The sequence below is a fragment of the Coregonus lavaretus genome (assembly GCF_964263955.1).
Source record: "Coregonus lavaretus genome assembly, chromosome: 3".
Classification (NCBI taxonomy): Eukaryota; Metazoa; Chordata; class Actinopteri; order Salmoniformes; family Salmonidae; genus Coregonus; species Coregonus lavaretus.
In genome coordinates, this window is record NC_139990.1 from 55,044,976 (window position 1) to 55,063,539 (window position 18,564).

General features: G+C 41.6%; 1 protein-coding gene across 1 annotated transcript in view; it reads left to right on the forward strand.

The window, feature by feature from the left end:
* The window catches only part of LOC311127058 (histone-lysine N-methyltransferase 2A-like), a 55,734-nt gene that overhangs the window by 23,820 nt on the left and 13,350 nt on the right, over nucleotides 1-18,564 (forward strand). Inside the window, exons 13-20 of the mRNA XM_084158802.1 lie at nucleotides 673-883; nucleotides 1,019-1,132; nucleotides 15,210-15,394; nucleotides 15,740-15,841; nucleotides 15,999-16,109; nucleotides 16,853-16,929; nucleotides 18,028-18,263; nucleotides 18,377-18,531. Of these exons, the coding sequence (XP_084014928.1) occupies nucleotides 673-883; nucleotides 1,019-1,132; nucleotides 15,210-15,394; nucleotides 15,740-15,841; nucleotides 15,999-16,109; nucleotides 16,853-16,929; nucleotides 18,028-18,263; nucleotides 18,377-18,531 (1,191 nt within the window). The remainder of the gene's footprint in view (nucleotides 1-672; nucleotides 884-1,018; nucleotides 1,133-15,209; nucleotides 15,395-15,739; nucleotides 15,842-15,998; nucleotides 16,110-16,852; nucleotides 16,930-18,027; nucleotides 18,264-18,376; nucleotides 18,532-18,564) is intronic.

The window sequence follows — 18,564 nt, forward strand, 5'->3', positions numbered from 1 at the left end:
AATGGTTTTCTTTGAGACTGTGGTCCCAGCTCTCTTCAGGTCATTGACCAGGTCCTGCCGTGTAGTTCTGGGCTGATCCCTCACCTTCCTCATGATCATTGATGCCCCACGAGGTGAGATCTTGCATGGAGCCCCAGACCGAGGGTGATTGACCGTCATCTTGAACTTCTTCCATTTTCTAATAATTGCGCCAACAGTTGTTGCCTTCTCACCAAGCTGCTTGCCTATTGTCCTGTAGCCCATCCCAGCCTTGTGCAGGTCTACAATTTTATCCCTGATATCCTTACACAGCTCTCTGGTCTTGGCCATTGTGGAGAGGTTGGAGTCTGTTTGATTGAGTGTGTGGACAGGTGCAGTTCATACAGGTAATGAGTGGAGAACAAGAGGGCTTCTTAAAGAAAAACTAACAGGTCTGTGAGAGCCGGAATTCTTACTGGTTGGCAGGTGATAAAATACTTATGTCATGCAATAAAATGCAAATTAATTACTTACAAATCATACAATGTGATTTTCTGGATTTCTCTCACAGTTGAAGTGTACCTATGATAAAAATTACAGACCTCTACATGCTTTGTAAGTAGGAAAACCTGCGAAATCGGCAGTGTATCAAATACTTGTTCTCCCCACTGTATGTGTAACTCTGTGATGCCATATCTCTCTGGTGTTCCTCAGCCTATGCTGGAGTGTGACAGATGTCAGAACTGTTATCACCCTTCATGCCTGGGGCCTAACTACCCCAAACCCAACAAAAGGAGGAAGGCCTGGGTGTGTATGACGTGCATCAGGTGTAAAAGCTGTGGGGTTACACCAGGGAAGAGTTGGGACACAGAGTGGAACCACGATAAAGGACTCTGTCCGGACTGCACCAAGCTCCACGACCAAGGTGAGATGACGTGAGCACGCTGGGGAACTCAATCTGCGAACACAAATGTTAAAACATGATAAAAGACAAGTTCATTTCTTTGATTTCACTGTTCATATGGGAATGGCAGGATATTGACGATATCTCCCTCTAAAGGCAACTACTGTCCAATCTGCTTCAAGTGCTATGAGGACAGTGACTACGACAGTCAGATGATGCAGTGTGCCACCTGCAACCACTGGGTACACGCCAAGTGTGAGGACCTAACAGGTGAGTCTTCCAGTGTTACTCCCAACTTCCTCTGCTGTGTAACGGGTTCCCATGCTCAGCAGTACCTTTCACAGGGATGCAAACTTGAGCTGGGTTGCGCAGACAGTGATGGGAATTCTGTAGTTACATTTGTTTAATTATTGGAGCGGCTCGCAGTGCAAGCAAAGTGGATACATATTATTCGGTATCATGATACTTGGTCTGGTAGCACATTGTTAGTAAAGTGTTGGTATGGTGACAACCCCATTCTGATAATAGGCAGATTTTTTTGCAGTTTACGCAGCCTTTTTTGTGTTTCCGTGCGAATAATTTCTGTCACCTTTTTAGGCCCTCACCAGTTTGCACTGAGGGTATAAAACATTATAAACACCTGCTCTTTCCATGACATGCCTGACCAGGTGAATCCAGGTGAAAGCTATAAGCTCTTATTGATGTTACCTTCAGTCAGTGTACTCACCTCCCTGACGAAGGCCCTTCTCTCCCGATTGCTCAATTTGGCCGGGCGGCCAGCTCTAGGAAGAGTCTTGGTGGTTCCAAACTTCTTCCATTTAAGAATGATGAAGGCCACTGTGTTCTTGGGGACATTCTTGGGAAAGTATTCAGATCCGTTCCCCTTTTCCACATTTTGTTACGTTATAGCCTTATTCTAAAGTTGATTAAATAACACATTTTCATCATCAATCTACACACAATACCCCATAATCACAAAATGGAAACAGGTTTTTAGAAATGTTTGCAAATGTATAAAAATAAAACATACCTTATTTACATAAGTATTCAGACCCTTTGCTATGAGACTCGAAATTGAGCTCAGGTGCGTCCTGTTTCCATTGATCATCCTTTAGATGTTTCTACAACTTGATTGGAGTCCACCTGTGGTACATTTAATTGATTGGACATGATTTGGAAAGGCACACACCTGTCTATATAGCTAAGAGCTCTAAGGAATTGTCCGTAGAGCTCCGAGACAGGATTGTGTTTGAGGCACGGATCTGGGGAAGGGTACCAAAACATTCCTGCAGCATTGAAGGTCCCCAAGGACACAGTGGCCTACATTCTTAAATGGAAGAAGTTTGGAACCACCAAGACTTTTCCTAGTGCTGGCCGCCCGTCCAAACTGAGCAATCGGGGGAGAAGGGCCCTGGTCACGCTGACAGAGCTCCAAAGTTCCCCTGTGGAGATGGAAGAACCTTCCAGAAGGACAACCATCTCTGCAGCACTCCACCAATCAGGCCTTTATGGTGGAGTGGCCAGACGGAAGACACCCCTCAGTAAAAGGCACATGACAGCCCGCTTGGAGTTTGCCAAAAGGCTCCAAAAGGACTCTCAGACCATGAGAAACAAGATTCTCTGGTCTGATGAAACCAAGATTGAACTCTTTGGCCTGAATGCCAAGCGTCATGTCTGGAGGAAACCAGGCACCATCCCTACGGTGAAGCGTGGTGGTGGCAGCATCATGCTGCAGGGATGTTTTTCAGTGGCAGGGACTGTTAGACTAGTCAGGATCGAGGGAAAGATGAACGGAGCAAAGTACAGAGATCCTTCCTGCTCCAGAGCGCTCAGGACCTCAGACTGGACAACGACCCTAAGTACCCAGCCAAGACAACGCAGGAGTGTCCTTGAGTGGCCTAGCCAGAGCCCGGACTTGAACCCAATCTAACATCTCTGGAGAGACTGAAAATAGCTGTGTAGCGATGCGCCCCATCCAACCTGACAGAGCTTGAGAGGATCTGCAGAGAAGAATGGGAGAAACTCCTCAAATACAGGTGTGCCAAGCTTGTAGCGTCATACCCAAGAAGACTTGAGGCTGTAATCGCTGCCAAAGGTGCTTAAACAAAGTACTGGGTAAAGGGTCTGAATAGTTGTGTAAATGTGATATTTCTGTTTTCTTTAATACATTTGCAAAAAAAATCTAAACCTGTTTTTGCTTTGTCATTATGGGGTATTGATGAGGATTTTTTTTGGGTTAAAGTCATGTATAGTAACCCTAGGTGTATGTAAAATAGTGAATAATGGCTATTTCTCAGAAAGTTTTATGTAAAATAGTGAATAATGGCTATTTCTCAGAAAGTTTTAAATTGTCAAGAGGAGTGAAACAAGGTTGCCCACTATTGGCATATCTATTTATTATGGCCATTGAAATGTTAGCTATTAAAATCAGATCCAACAATAATATCAAGGGATTAGAAATACAGGGCTTAAAAACAAAGTTGTCATTGTACGCTGATGATTCATGTTTTCTTTTAAATCCACAACTATAATCCCTCCACAGCTGCCTCATAGATGATCTAGATACATTTTCTAACCTCTCTGGATTACAACCAAATTATGATAAATGTACTATATTACGTATTGGATCACTAAAAAATAAAAATGTTACATTACCATGTAGTTTACCAATAAAATTGTCTGATGGTGATGTGGATATACTCGGAATACATATCCCAAATGAAATAAATGATCTCACTCAATACATTTTAATAGAAAGTTAGCAAAAATAGATAAGATCTTGCTACCATGGAAAGGTAAATCCCTGTCTATTTGTGGAAAAATCACCCTGATTAACTCTTTAGTATTATCCCAGTTTACCTTTTTGCTTACGGTCTTGCCTACGCCTAGCGAACAGTTTTTTAAAATTATATGAGAAAAAAATATTCCATTTTATTTGGAACGGCAAGCCAGACAAAATTAAACGGGCCTATTTATATAATGAATATGAATTCGGAGGACAGAAATTATTAAATATTAAAGCATTACACCTATCACTAAAAGCTTCAGTCATACAAAATGTACACTTAATTCCGAACTGGTTCTCTTGCAAATTAGTAAGATTGTCTCACCAAATGTTCAAGAATGGTCTTTTTTCAGATTACAACCTGTCACTTTCAGTTATTTGAAAAGGAAATCATCTCCCAGATATCACTATTTCTAAAACAAGCCATAGAAAGTTGGTTGCAATTTCAATTTAATCCTCCAGAAATGACAGAACAAATAATGCAACAAATATTGTGGTTAAACTCAAATATACTAATTGACAAAAAACATTTTTTGACAAAATGAAAAAAAGGTATAATCTTTGTAAATGATATCATAGGTAGGACTGGTGGAGTTATGTCGCACATGCAGATATCAAAAACATATGAAAAATGTCTGCTCTACCCAAAATTACAACCAAATAATTGTAGCATTACCGCAAAAATGGAAGAGGAAAGTGGAAGGGGGAAAAAGTAAGGAACTTGTCTGTCGGCCCTGCATTAAAGAACATAATTGGTTTAAGAAAATTTGTGATAAACTACACCAGTTTCATTAAAAGGACCAAAGGATTGACAGCCGTCCCATATAGATTGCAAAATAGTTGGGAAGAGATTTTTGACGTACCGATTCCATGGCATAGTGTTTATGAACTGATACGCAAAACGACACCAGATTCAAAACTTATAATTTTTCAATTTAAATTATTGTACAAAATTATTGCTACCAATAGAATGTTATTTATATGGGGGATACAATCTTCCCAGCTCTGCAGATTCTGCTGTGAAGAGACAGAATCATTAGATCATTTGTTTTGGTACTGTCCATTTGTAGCTTGTTTTTGGACACAGGTCCAGGAATGGCTAAATGATTGCAATATTTACCTGGAGCTAACCCTGCAGATAGCACTACTGGGTGATCTGAAAAGTCATAGTCAATCGATCAATAATATAAAAATATATTGTGTTTATTTTCATTTTACAATCTGTAGAAACCATGTGAATAGAAGGGTTCAGAACTTTTGTAAAACATCACAGTGCAGTTGAAAAATATATGGCAAATAGAAATCCAATATGGATGGTGTTAAGAGATAGATGGGAGGTGTTGAATGGAGTTGAAGGATGGGACTAAAAACAACTAACAACAACTAATAGCAACAAGATAACTAATGTAAAGCATACTGTGTCCATAATAAGTATATAGGTAATAGGTTGAGAGCTTTTGTGAAAGAGCACAGTTAGAAAGATATGGCATATAGAAGCAAACCGGATGGACATCATGAAAATGATCGGAGAGGTTGAGGGGAGAGGAAGTTCAGGAGGAAAAACAAACAAAATATAATTATTGTAAAATTGACTGTGTCCATAAAATGTATATAGTATGTATAAACTGGAAGTAGAGGCCTATGCATTGTTGTTCACTAGTGGTGGGGTTGGAAAGTAAAGGGAAATATATATTTTTTAATGTGTGTGTATATGTATATACAGTGGGGAGAACAAGTATTTGATACACTGCCGATTTTGCAGGTTTTCCTACTTACAAAGCATTTAGAGGTCTGTAATTTTTATCATAGGTACACTTCAACTGTGAGAGACGGAATCTAAAACAAAAATACAGAAAATCACATTGTATGATTTTTAAGTAATTAATTTGCATTTTATTGCATGACATAAGTATTTGATACATCAGAAAAGCAGAACTTAATATTTGGTACAGAAACCTTTGTTTGCAATTACAGAGATCATACGTTTCCTGTAGGTCTTGACCAGGTTTGCACACACTGCAGCAGGGATTTTGGCCCACTCCTCCATACAGACCTTGCCAGATCCTTCAGGTTTCGGGGCTGTCGCTGGGCAATACGGACTTTCAGCTCCCTCCAAAGATGTTCTATTGGGTTCAGGTCTGGAGACTGGCTATTCCAGGACCTTCAAATGCTTCTTACGGAGCCACTCCTTAGTTGACCTGGCTGTGTGTTTCGGGTCGTTGTCATGCTGGAAGACCCAGCCACGACCCATCTTCAATGCTCTTACTGAGGGAAGGAGGTTGTTGGCCAAGATCTCGCAAATCCCAGAACCACACGGGGGGACCTAGTGAATGACCTGCAGAGAGCTGGGACCAAAGTAACAAAGCCTACCATCAGTAACACACTACGCCGCCAGGGACTCAAATCCTGCAGTGCGAGACGTGTCCCCCTGCTTAAGCCAGTACATGTCCAGGCCCGTCTGAAGTTTGCTAGAGTGCATTTGGATGATCCAGAAGAGGATTGGGAGAATGTCATATGGTCAGATGAAACCAAAATAGAACCTTTTGGTAAAAACTCAACTCGTTGTGTTTGGAGGACAAAGAATGCTAAGTTGCATCCAAAGAACACCATACCTACTGTGAAGCATGGGGGTGGAACATCATGCTTTGGGGCTGTTTTTCTGCAAAGGGACCAGGACGACTGATCTGTGTAAAGGAAAGAATGAATGGGGCCATGTATCGTGAGATTTTGAGTGAAAACCTCCTTCCATCAGCAAGGGCATTGAAGATGAAACGTGGCTGGGTCTTTCAGCATGACAATGATCCCAAACACACCGCCCGGGCAACGAAGGAGTGGCTTCGTAAGAAGCATTTCAAGGTCCTGGAGTGGCCTAGCCAGTCTCCAGATCTCAACCCCATAGAAAATCTTTGGAGGGAGTTGAAAGTCCGTGTTGCCCAGCGACAGCCCCAAAACATCACTGCTCTAGAGGAGATCTGCATGGAGGAATGGGCCAAAATACCAGCAACAGTGTGTGAAAACCTTGTGAAGACTTACAGAAAACGTTTGAGCTGTGTCATTGCCAACAAAGGGTATATAACAAAGTATTGAGAAACTTTTGTTATTGACCAAATACTTATTTTCCACCATAATTTGCAAATAAATTCATTAAAAATCCTACAATGTGATTTTCTGGATTTTCTTTTCTCATTTTGTCTGTCATAGTTGACGTGTACCTATGATGAAAATTACAGGCCTTTCTCATCTTTTTAAGTGGGAGAACTTGCACAATTGGTGGCTGACTAAATACTTTTTTCCCCCCACTGTGTGTGTATATATATATATATATATATATATATATATATATATATATATATATATATATATATATATATATATATATATATATATATATATATATATATATATATATATATATATATATATATATATATATATATATATATATATATATATATGTGTGTGTGTGTGTGTGTGTGTGTGTGTGTGTGTATATACTCTTGAAGTCTAAAGTTTACATACTCCTTAGCCAAATACATTTACACTCAGTTTTTCACAATTCCTGACATTTAATCCTAGTAATAATTCCCTGTTTTAGGTCAGTTAGGATCACCACTTTATTTTAAGAATGTGAAATGTCAGAATAATAGTAGAGAGAGTGATTTATTTCAGCTTTTATTTCTTTCATCACATTGCCAGTGGGTCAGAAGTTTACATACTCAATTAGTATTTGGTAGCATTGCCTTTAAATTGTTTAACTTGGGTCAAACATTTCAGGTAGCCTTCCACAAGCTTCCCACAATAAATTGGGTGAATTTTGGCCCATTCCTCCTGACAGAACTGGTGTAACTTAGTCAGGTTTGTAGGCCTCCTTGCTTGCACACGCTTTTTCAGTCTGCCCACACATTTTCTATAGGATTGAGGTCAGGGCTTTGTGATGGCCACTCCAATACCTTGACTTTGTTGTCCTTAAGCCATTTTGCCACAACTTTGGAAGTATGCTTGGGGTCATTGTCCATTTGGAAGACCCATTTGCGACCAAGCTTTCACTTCCTGACTGATGTCTTGAGATGTTGCTTCAATATATCCACATAATTTTCCTTCCTCATGATACCAGCTGTTTTGTGAAATGCACCAAGCCCTCCTGCAGCAAAGCACCCCCACAGCTGATGCTGCCACCCCCGTGCTTCACGGTTGGGATGGTGTTCTTCGGCTTGCAAGCAACCCCCTTTTTCCTCCAAACATAACGATGGTCATTATGGCCAAACAGTTCTATTTTTGTTTCATCAGACCAGAGCACATTTCTCTCGATCTTTGTCCCCATGTGCAGTTGCAAACCGTAGTCTGGCTTTTTTTATGGCGGTTTTGGAGCAGTGGCTTCTTCCTTGCTGAGCGGCCTTTCAGGTTATGTCCATGTAGGACTTGTTTTACTGTGGATATAGATACTTTTGTACTTGTTTCCTCCAGCATCTTCACAAGGTATTTTGCTGTTGTTCTGGGATTGATTTGCACTTTTCGCACCAAAGTACGTTCATCTCTAGGAGACAGAACGCGTCTCCTTCCTGAACGGTATGACGGCTGCGTGGTCCCATGGTGTTTATACTTGCGTACTATTGTTAGTACAGATGAACGTGGTACCTTCAGGCGTTTGGAAATTGCTCCCAAGGATGAACCAGACTTGTGGAGGTCTACCATTTTTTTTCTGAGGTCTTGGCTGATTTCTTTTGATTTTCCCATGATGTAAAGCAAAGAGGCACTGAGTTTGAAGGTAGGCCTCAAAATACATCCACAGGTACACCTCCAGTGGACTCAAATTATGTCAATTAGCCTATCAGAAGCTTCTAAAGCCATGACATCATTTTCTGGAATTTTCCAAGCTGTTTAAAGGCACAGTCAACTTAGTGTATGTAAACTTCTGACCCACTGGAATTGTGATACAGTGAATTATAAGTGAAATAATCTGTCTGTAAACAATTGTTGGAAAAATTACTTGTGTCATGCACAAAGTAGATGTCCTAACCGACTTGCCAAAACTATAGTTTGTTAACAAGAAATTTGTGGAGTGGTTGAAAAATGAGTTTTAATGACTCCAACCTAAGTGAATGTAAACTTCCAACTTCAACTGTGTAATATATATATATATATATTTGCGAGGGGGAAAAAAACATATGGGGGATTGGAAGTGATGCAGACAATGTAATTGATGGAAGTTACAATCTATCTACAATATTAAAGCTGATCTACCCCCTTAAAAAAAGCTTTGCACGTCTGGATTGTACAATATTTGCACATTATTTTTTAAATTCTTCAAGCTCTGTCAAGTTCATTGTTGATCACTGCTTGACAGCCATTTTCAAGTCTTGCATAGATTTTCAAGCAGATTTAAGTCAAAACTAACTAGGCCACTCGTGAACATTCAACGTCGTCTTGGTAAGCAACTCCAGTGTATATTTGGCCTTGTGTTTTAGGTTATTGTGTTTAAAGATTTTGTCTCCCAGTATCTGTTGGAAAGCAGACTGAACCAGGTTTTCCTCTAGGGTTTTGCCTTTGCTTAGCTCTATTCCTCTAGGGTTTTTATCCTAATAAACTCCCTAGTTGTTGCCTATGACAAGAATACCCATAACATGATGCAGCCACCACCATGCTTGAAAATATGAAAAGTGGTACTCAGTGATGTGTTGTGTTGGATTTGCCCCAAACATAATACTTTGTATTCAGGACATAAAGTTAATTTCTTTGTCAAATTCTTTGCAGTTTTACTTTAGTGCCTTACTGCAAACAGAATGCATGTTTTAGAGTATTTTTATTCTATACAGGCTTCCTTCTTTTCACTCAGTCATTTAGTTAGTATTGTGGAGTAACTACAATTTTGTTGATCCAGCCTCAGTTTTCTCCTATCACAACCATTAAACTCTGTAACTGTTTTAAAGTCACCATTGGCCTCATGGTGAAATTCCTGAGCGGTTTCCTTCCTCTCTGCCAACTTTGTAGTGACTGGGTATATTGATACACCATCCAAAGTGTAATTAATAACTTCACCATGCTCAAAGGGATATTCAATATCTGCCCTTTCTTTTAAACCCATGTACCAATATGTGCCCTTCTTTGTGAGGCATTGGAAAACCTCACTGGTCTTTGGTTTAATCTGTTTGAAATTCACTTCTCAACTGTGGGACCTTACAGATAATTGTGTGTGTGGGGTACAGAGATGAAGTAGTCATTAAAAAATCATGTTAAACACTATATTTACACACAGTCCATGCAACTTATTATGTGACTTGTTAAAACCCTTTCCTGCAGCCAAATTACCAAATCTCCCTCTAGTGGCCTCATGGGTGGAACATTATTAATATTTGAATGAATAAATCCAGTGTTTCTATGTCAAACGGTTTTGTTATATTTTAGTCTTCTGTGATGTACAGTGAGGGAAAAAGGTATTTGATCCACTGCTAATTTTGTATGTTTGCCCACTGACAAAGAAATGATCAGTCTATAATTTTAATGGTAGGTTTATTTGAACAGTGAGAGACAGAATAACAACAACAAAATCCAGAAAAACCCATGTCAAAAATGTTATAAATTGATTTGCATTTTATTGAGGGAAATAAGTATTTGACCCCCTCTCAATCAGAAAGATTTCTGGCTCCCAGGTGTCTTTTATACAGGTAATGAGTTGAGATTAGGAGGACACTCTTAAAGGGAGTGCTCCTAATCTCAGTTTGTTGCCTGTATAAAAGACACCTGTCCACAGAAGCAATCAATCAATCTGATTCCAAACTCTCCACCATGGCCAAGACCAAAGAGCTCTCCAAGGATGTCAGGGACAAGATTGTAGACCTACACAAGGCTGGAATGGGCTACAAGACCATCGCCAAGCAGCTTGGTGAGAAGGTGACAACAGTTGGTGCGATTATTCGCAAATGGAAGAAACACAAAATAACTGTCAATCTCCCTCTGCCTGGGGCTCCATGCAAGATCTCACCTCGTGGAGTTGCAATGATCATGAGAACGGTGAGGAATCAGCCCAGAACTACACGGGAGGATCTTGTCAATGATCTCAAGGCAGCTGGGACCATAGTCACCAAGAAAACAATTGGTTACACACTATGCCGTGAAGGACTGAAATCCTGTTCCTGCTCAAGAAAGCACATATACATGCCCGTCTGAAGTTTGCCAATGAACATCTGAATGATTCCGAGGAGAACTGGGTGAAAGTGTTGTGGTCAGATGAGACCAAAATGTAGCTCTTTGGCATCAACTCAACTCGCCGTGTTTGGAAGAGGAGGAATGCTGCCTATGACCCCAAGAACACCATCCCCACCATCAAACATTGAGGTGGAAACATTATGCTTTGGGGGTGTTTTTCTGATAAGGGGACAGGACAACTTCACCGCATCAAAGGGACGATGGACGGGGCCTTGTACCGTCAAATCTTGGTTGAGAACCTCCTTCCCTCAGCCAGGGCATTGGAAATGGGTCGTGGATGGGTATTCCAGCATGACAATGACCCAAAACGTACAGCCAAGGCCACAAAGGAGTGGCTCAAGAAGAAGCACATTAAGGTCCTGGAGTGGCCTAGCCAGTCTCCAGACCTTAATCCCATAGAAAATCTGTGGAGGGAGCTGAAGGTTCGAGTTGCCAAACGTCAGCTTCAAAATCTTAATGACTTGGAGAAGATCTGCAAAGTGGAGTGAGACAAAATCCCTCCTGAGATGTGTGCAAACCTGGTGGCCAACTACAAAAACGTCTGACCTCTGTGATTGCCAATAAGGGTTTTGCCACCAAGTACTAAGTCATGTTTTGCGGAGGGGTCAAATACTTATTTCCCTCATTAAAATGCAAATCAATTCATAACAATTTTGACATGCGTTTTTCTGGATTTTTTTGTTGTTATTCTGTCTCTCACGGTTCAAATAAACCTACCATTAAAATTATAGACTGATCATGTCTTTGTCAGTGGGCAAACGTACAAAATCAGCAGGGGATCATACTTTTTTCCCTCACTGTATGTAAAGTGTAATATTGAGATGCAAACTGAAAATGTAATACATTTCAACTCTATATCTGTCAAGGTACAGGTGTCTTTTTTTTTTTTTTTTTGCCCTTGACTGTGTGGGAGGTGTATACTTTTGTTTCAAAGTACACTGAAACAAAATGTAACCGCAACATGCAACAATTTCAAAGATTTTACTGAGTTACAGTTCTTATAAGGAAATCAGTCAATTGAAATAAATAAGTTAGGCCCTAATCAATGGATTTCACATGACTGGGAATACAGATCACCATCATTATGGTGAAGCATGGTGGTGGCAGCATCATGCTGTAGGGATGTTTTTCAGCGGCAGGGACTGGAGACTAGTCACTGATACTTTTTTAAAAAATTTAAGTTAGGGGCGTGGATAAGAAAACCAGCCAGTATTTGGTGTGACCACCATTTGCCTCATGCATCGCATTGAGTTCAGTTTGTTGATTGTGGAATGTTGTCCCACACTCTTCAATGGCAGTGTGAAGTTGCTGGATATTTTGGTGGGAACTGGAACACGCTGGCATATACGTCGATCCAGAGCATACCAACCATGCTTAATGGGTGACAAGTCTGGTGAGTATGCAGGCCATGGAAGAACTGGGACATTTTCAGCTTCCAGGAATTGTGTACAGATCCTTGCGACATGGGGCCGTGCATTATCATGCTGAAACATGATGACGGCGGATGAATGGCACGACAATGGGCCTCAGGATCTTGTCACGGTATCTATGTGCATTCAGATTGCCGTCGATAAAATTTAATTGTGTTCGTTGTCCGTAGCGTATGCCTGCCCATACCATAACCCCACCGCCACCATGGGGCACTCTGTTCACAACGTTGACATCAGCAAACCACTCGCCCACACGACGCCATACAATCGGTGTGCCATCTGCCCGGTACAGTTGAAACCAGGATTCATCAGTGAAGAGCACACTTATTCAGCGTGCCAGGGACCATCAAAGGGGAGCATTTGCCCACTGACGTCGGTTACCATTCCAAACTGCAGTCAGGTCAAAACCCTGGTGCGGACGACGAGCACGCAGATGCACTTCCCTGTGATGGTTTCTGACCGTTTGTGCAGAAATTTTTCGGTTGTGTAAACCCACAGTTTCATCAGCTGTCCAGGTGGCTGCTCTCAGACGGTCCCGCAGGTGAAGAAGCCGGGCTGGTGTGCTTACGCGTGGCCTCTGATTGTGAGGCCGGTTTGACTTACTGCCAAATTCTCTAAAATGACGTTGGAGGTGGCTTATGGTAGAGAATTGAACATTACATTATCTGGCAACAGCTCTGGTGGACATTCCTGCGGTCAGCATGCCAATTGCACGCTGCCTCAAAACTTGAGACATCTGTGGCATTGTCTTGTGTGACAAAACTGCAAATTTTTGTGGTCTTTCATTGTCCCCAGCACAAGTTGCACCTGTGTAATGATCATGATGTTTAATCAGCTTGTTGATATGCCACACCTGTCAGGAAGATGGATTATCTTGGCAAATGAGAAATGCTCTCTAACAGGGATGCGAACAAATTTGTGCACAATTTGGGACGTTTTTTTCTTGGAACTTTTATTTCAGCTCATGAAACATGGGACCAACACATTTATATTTTTGTTAATTATAGATTTGTTTAAGATTACGAAGAAACACTCTGTGACACTGATTTAGCCGACTGCAGTAAAAGGTTGAGGAAATGTTTACTCCTGAGCCAATTTAGGCTTGCCATAACAAAGGGGTTGAATACTTATTGACTATAGACATTTCAGCTTTTCATTTTTTAAATTAATTTGTACAGATTTTGAAAAACACAATTCTTCTTTGACATTATGGGGTATTGTGTGTGTGTGTGTGTGTGACGACTACATCTCAATTTAATCCATTTTAAATTCAGGCTGTAACACAACAAAATGTGGAGAAAGTCAAGGGGTGTGAATATTTTCTGGAGGCACTGTATCTCTATTAGGGCTGACCCCATTTAGTGGACTGGTTGATGGGCTGTTGGTCGACCGAGATTTCTGTAGTCAAGTTGTCGCAAATATATGTATTTTTTCATGGTGCACATGACACCTTTTTGATTCGCGCCTGTCTCAGTGGACTACTTCATTGCCGAGGCCACGAGGATGGCACAGTCCATAACTCCAAGACGTGCTACTGAAATTGTAAATGGTTATATTACATAAGAATAATGGTGCAACGCTAATAAATATAATATTTTATAACAAATGCTCTTTCTCCCGCGATGGATAGCGGTCACTGTCCGTGGTTCTGAAACATAATCTTCAGTGCTCCATTGAATTGGTTCCTTTCCCTGTATGTTGCTATGTGCATAATAGCGAAGTTAACCAGCAAACTGGTGTTGAGAACAATGTGGCGGAGGCAGCAGCTGAGTGAGGAGACGAGGAAACAGCCCTTGTCTTAATTGTCTTAAGAAAATTGAGGAGAGGGGAAACCCCTACTTAATTAGGTCTATAATCAATAGCCTAACATGCTGACTACACCGGGCAAGTGCCATCGCGCGCGCATGTTGGTTTTGTCCACCCACACCAGACGCGGGTTGAAATATCAAAACGAACTTTGAACCAAATATATTAATTTGGGGACAGATCGAAAAGCATTAAACATTTATGGCCATTTAGCTAGCTAGCTTGCTGTTGCTAGCTCATTTGTCCTGGGATATAAACATTGGGTTGTTATTTTACCTGATATGCACAAGGTCCTCTACTCTGACAATTAATCCACAGATAAAAGGGTAAACAGAGCTGCTTTCTAGTGATCTCTCCTCCTTCAGGCTTCTTCTTCTTTGGACTTTATATGGTGGTTGGCAACCAACTTTAAGGTGCATTACCACCACCAACTGGACTGGAGTGTGGACCTCAGTTCATCTTTCAATCACCCACGTGGGTATATGCTCCTAAAAACCATTGAGGAGATGGGAGAGGCGGGACTTGCAGCACGTCATGCGTCACAAATAGATCCAAGTTCTATTTTAGCGCCTGGCATGTGATTATGATAGGCTATACGCCAGTCCCTATTGGTCACGTGCATGCAATATATACATTTTTCATGTAAAGAGAGCAAGAGTTGAGGGAATAGGGAATGTTTTTCCTGAACAAATGAGGTATTTCGGTAACAGAACTTTTCAGCTTTGGCATGGACAGCGCAATAAACACATGCTGTGGTGTCTGTTTGCTGCAGCACGGAGGAGAGACTTCCTGTCGTTTATTATTATTTTTTTAACTCAGTGTGGCCAATGGGCTCCCTCATGAGTAATTTGTTTCTTAATTATTTAATCAAACAATGTGCTTAAAGCGTCAGGCAAGCTCAGTGCATATAGTTGATTTTATTCAAATGCATAGGGTGTGTCTATATATGGAAAAATAATTAGTAAAATGTCGATTGGTCGAAAGAACAGACGACTCGACCAAGATAAAACATTTTTTGTCTGGGACAGCCCAAATCTCAAGTTTATTACACACTGTTATCTCCCATGCTTTGATGTGGTGCCGTGAAATGGTTCTGATGGTTGTCCACCCCTCTCCCCTCCAGGTGACCTGTATGAGATTCTGTCTAGCCTGCCAGAGAGTGTAGCGTATTCCTGCCGGCCCTGCAGCCAGTCCCAGCCCAGCGCCTGGAGGGAGCTGCTCCACATGGAGCTGAGGGCCGGGATAGAGAAGGTGCTGGCCTGCCTGCTCACCTCCACCCTCACCCAGCACCTCATCGCCTGCTCACAGGTGAGAGATACCAGGCCGTACAATGCTTCTTGCCACAGGATGCTAAATGAGACAGGATGCGCAGGCTGAACATATCAACAGGCGTTTTAACACCTGTCATGACTTGTAGTCAACCTACATTTTGATGTGGCTTTTCTGAATAAATAATTTCAAAGAACGAGTGCAACGACTCTCTCCTCTCTTTTTTAAAGTTTATTAGCTGATATCAGATGTACATTTACATACTGAGATCTGCTAGGACTATTTGCCTGGTCCTCTTGAACTGTTGCACATAAGTTCTCGTGTGGCTATATTTTCAGTGTTTCTCTGTAACATACTACATTTGTCCCTATTCCCCTCCCGTAGTGTGTGACCCAGGTTGACCCTGACAGTGGAGCGGAGGGCCAGCCAGCCTGTGACCTCCGTGCTGTGGGCAAGAAGTTTGACAAAGGCCTCTACACCACCCTGGTCAGTGTCTCTATATAGTATCTGAATTGGCAGGACAGGATCTCTTCTACATTCAAACTCTCATTTGAAGGAAGATTTTAAAGGAAGAAGAATGAGTGTAACAAATTGTCAGCTAAATAACCATGTTTGTATGTTTTTATGGCTATTTATGTTGTAGAAATCGTTCCATGAAGATGTGGTGCAGGTGGTGCGGAGGCGTCTGGATCAGGAGGAGTCTCTCCCGGAGGAAGAAAGGCCCACAGCCTTGGCCCGCTCCTACTACTTGAAGGTAATGCTGAGTACTCAGAGACGGCAACACTCTGGGAGGAAAACTCCTTACACAGGCAATCGTCCAGTACAAATCAGAAGTATTTACTTGACGATGTAGCTAAAAGCACAGTGTACTTTCAGTATGACGGAAAAACTGTTTGTTGAACTATAAGTCTTCTGCAATGTTATCGGGTGTTTTTTTTTAAAACACAGTTTTTTGTTTAAAGCACACAAACGTCATAATAAACGGATATACAAATGTTCTCACTACACTTGGCTGCACTTTGTCAACACAGCTGATTTACAATCATCTTGCTTGAGACATTCTCAACTTATTTTGAAATATTGTTTATAGACTGTACACACTAGTTTAAATGTTTCATAAAGTTATATATCAGAAGTTAGACTGAACACCGACACTTGAATACCCTCATCCTAACACAATGCATGGTCTGTACTCAGTCAGTCAGTGATGTCAGTCCTCAGTGCATGTCTTGTGGTGTCTAAGTTGTTCCATATGGCTATCTAGTCAGCAGAACAGTATGTAATTGGGAATGAGTTATGGGGCTCTGTAGGGCTGTGGTTCTGGTGGTCATGACTCCCCTGGTGGTCATAGGTTCACTTGGTTCAAACTACAGTTATAGAAGATGGTTGAATCCAGGGACATTTGGAATGTTCATTTGAAAGAAAAAAGCTCTACATGTTTTAAAATGGCCAACAGGGGAGTCTAGATTCACCCTCTCCTAACTGTTCTCTCTGCAGCTTCTGGAGGAGGTCTTCAACTGGTTCAACAGTCAGGACCCCAAAGTGTGGGACCCCCGAACAAAAGACCTGCCTGTGTGAGTAGCAATCTGCTCCTCATATCTCCTTGTCCAGGGGATCTCAACTGGCGGCCCCCCAACGTATTCCCACACATAATAGAGAAATATGTGGTTTTATACAAATATAATCAAGTTTTGAAATGATTGTTTTAGTCAAATATTTTATCTGTTTGGGCTTCTTGCGGTCATTTTGCAGTCTACAAATGATTTGTAATTATGTTCCGGCACCCTGAACTCAGCATACGATTTACCAAGGGTCTTAGAAGGTTGTCGAAGTCTGTCTTGAATTTTTGGTATTTAACATGATGTTATCAGAAATTGGCTCATATGGGAAGATTTTATTCCATCTTGAAATTCCAGTTTAACTTTGGGTTGTTGCATATTGCTTCACTTCTTCTATGCAGTGATTTATGTGGAGTATTTTCCCATGAAGCAACATAAGCCTAAATTCAGTGGAGCAACTGATTTTATGTTTTCTGGTTTGCCGCACATTTGTATGACACCCCTGTTGTTCACATCCTGATAGGAAATGATAAGTTGATTGAATTGTACTTTACTGTCAACAAGGACCTTAAAGTGTGGGAACAGTAATTAAAATCCAGTTTGACAGGAAGTTACAGAAGTTAGTCTTATAATTATTTTATTATTCTTTATGTTAAAACCAGGACAGTCCCCCTCCTCTCCCACACATTCCCAGTTCACATCCTTCCTTCTCTGCGACGGAGGACACAGAGTAGTGACTTCATTTAGCTCATTATAGAGTGGTGCACAGAGTGGTAAAGGTAGAGTGGTAAGCTCAGGACCTGACCTGTCTGTCACCTCATCTTCTTGGGGAAAAGATTGATTCATAAACATGAATTGTTTGTTAATGTAAATGAGTGTAATCCATAATCAGCTAGATGTGAGCCACTGTCTGTTGTATACTCTTCTAGTCAAATCCTAACTTGAGTGTATCTGTGTGCACATGTAACTCAGATGTTTGCCTAAATCATCCAAATTTGAGTTACGTGCTCATAACTCAAGTTGGAATTTGGCACAGCATGACTCTAACACATGACTTGACTTCCTCTTTTTTCATCTCCTCCATTCCTCCATCCATTCCCTTTCCCATTGCAGTGGGATGCTGTCCCATGCGGTTCAGCCCCCCACCACTGAGCATGTGTACGCCCAGTGGCATGAGAGGGAGGAGCTACGGTCCAGGGCCCCTCTGGGGACCCTGCAGACGGAGAACGTACCACGCCTGGAGGTGAAACAAGAAGAGGTGCCTCACCCCACCACCCCACTGACCACAGAGCCAACCAGGGGCCTCCACTTCAGGAAAAACAGGGCTTTCAGGCTTAATAAACTCAAAGGTACTTCCCACAACTGAGGGGAGGAAAAACAATGAGAAAGCAAATATTGAATCGACCAATTTCCTAAGGGGATTGTTCTGGTTTTGGTGTGATGTCTGGCGTTTGTCCCTCAGGGAAAAGGGGAAGGGCTGGACGACAGTCAAAGTCTGAGGGACGGCCATCCAAGTCTGAGGGACGGCTGTCCAAGGCTGACCTAGACACCGGGTGGTCCAAGGACGACGGGAGGCAATGCTCACTGTGCCAAAAGTATGGAGACGCTAAGTCCAATGTGAGTAAGAATGAAACTAGGTTTCAGAACACT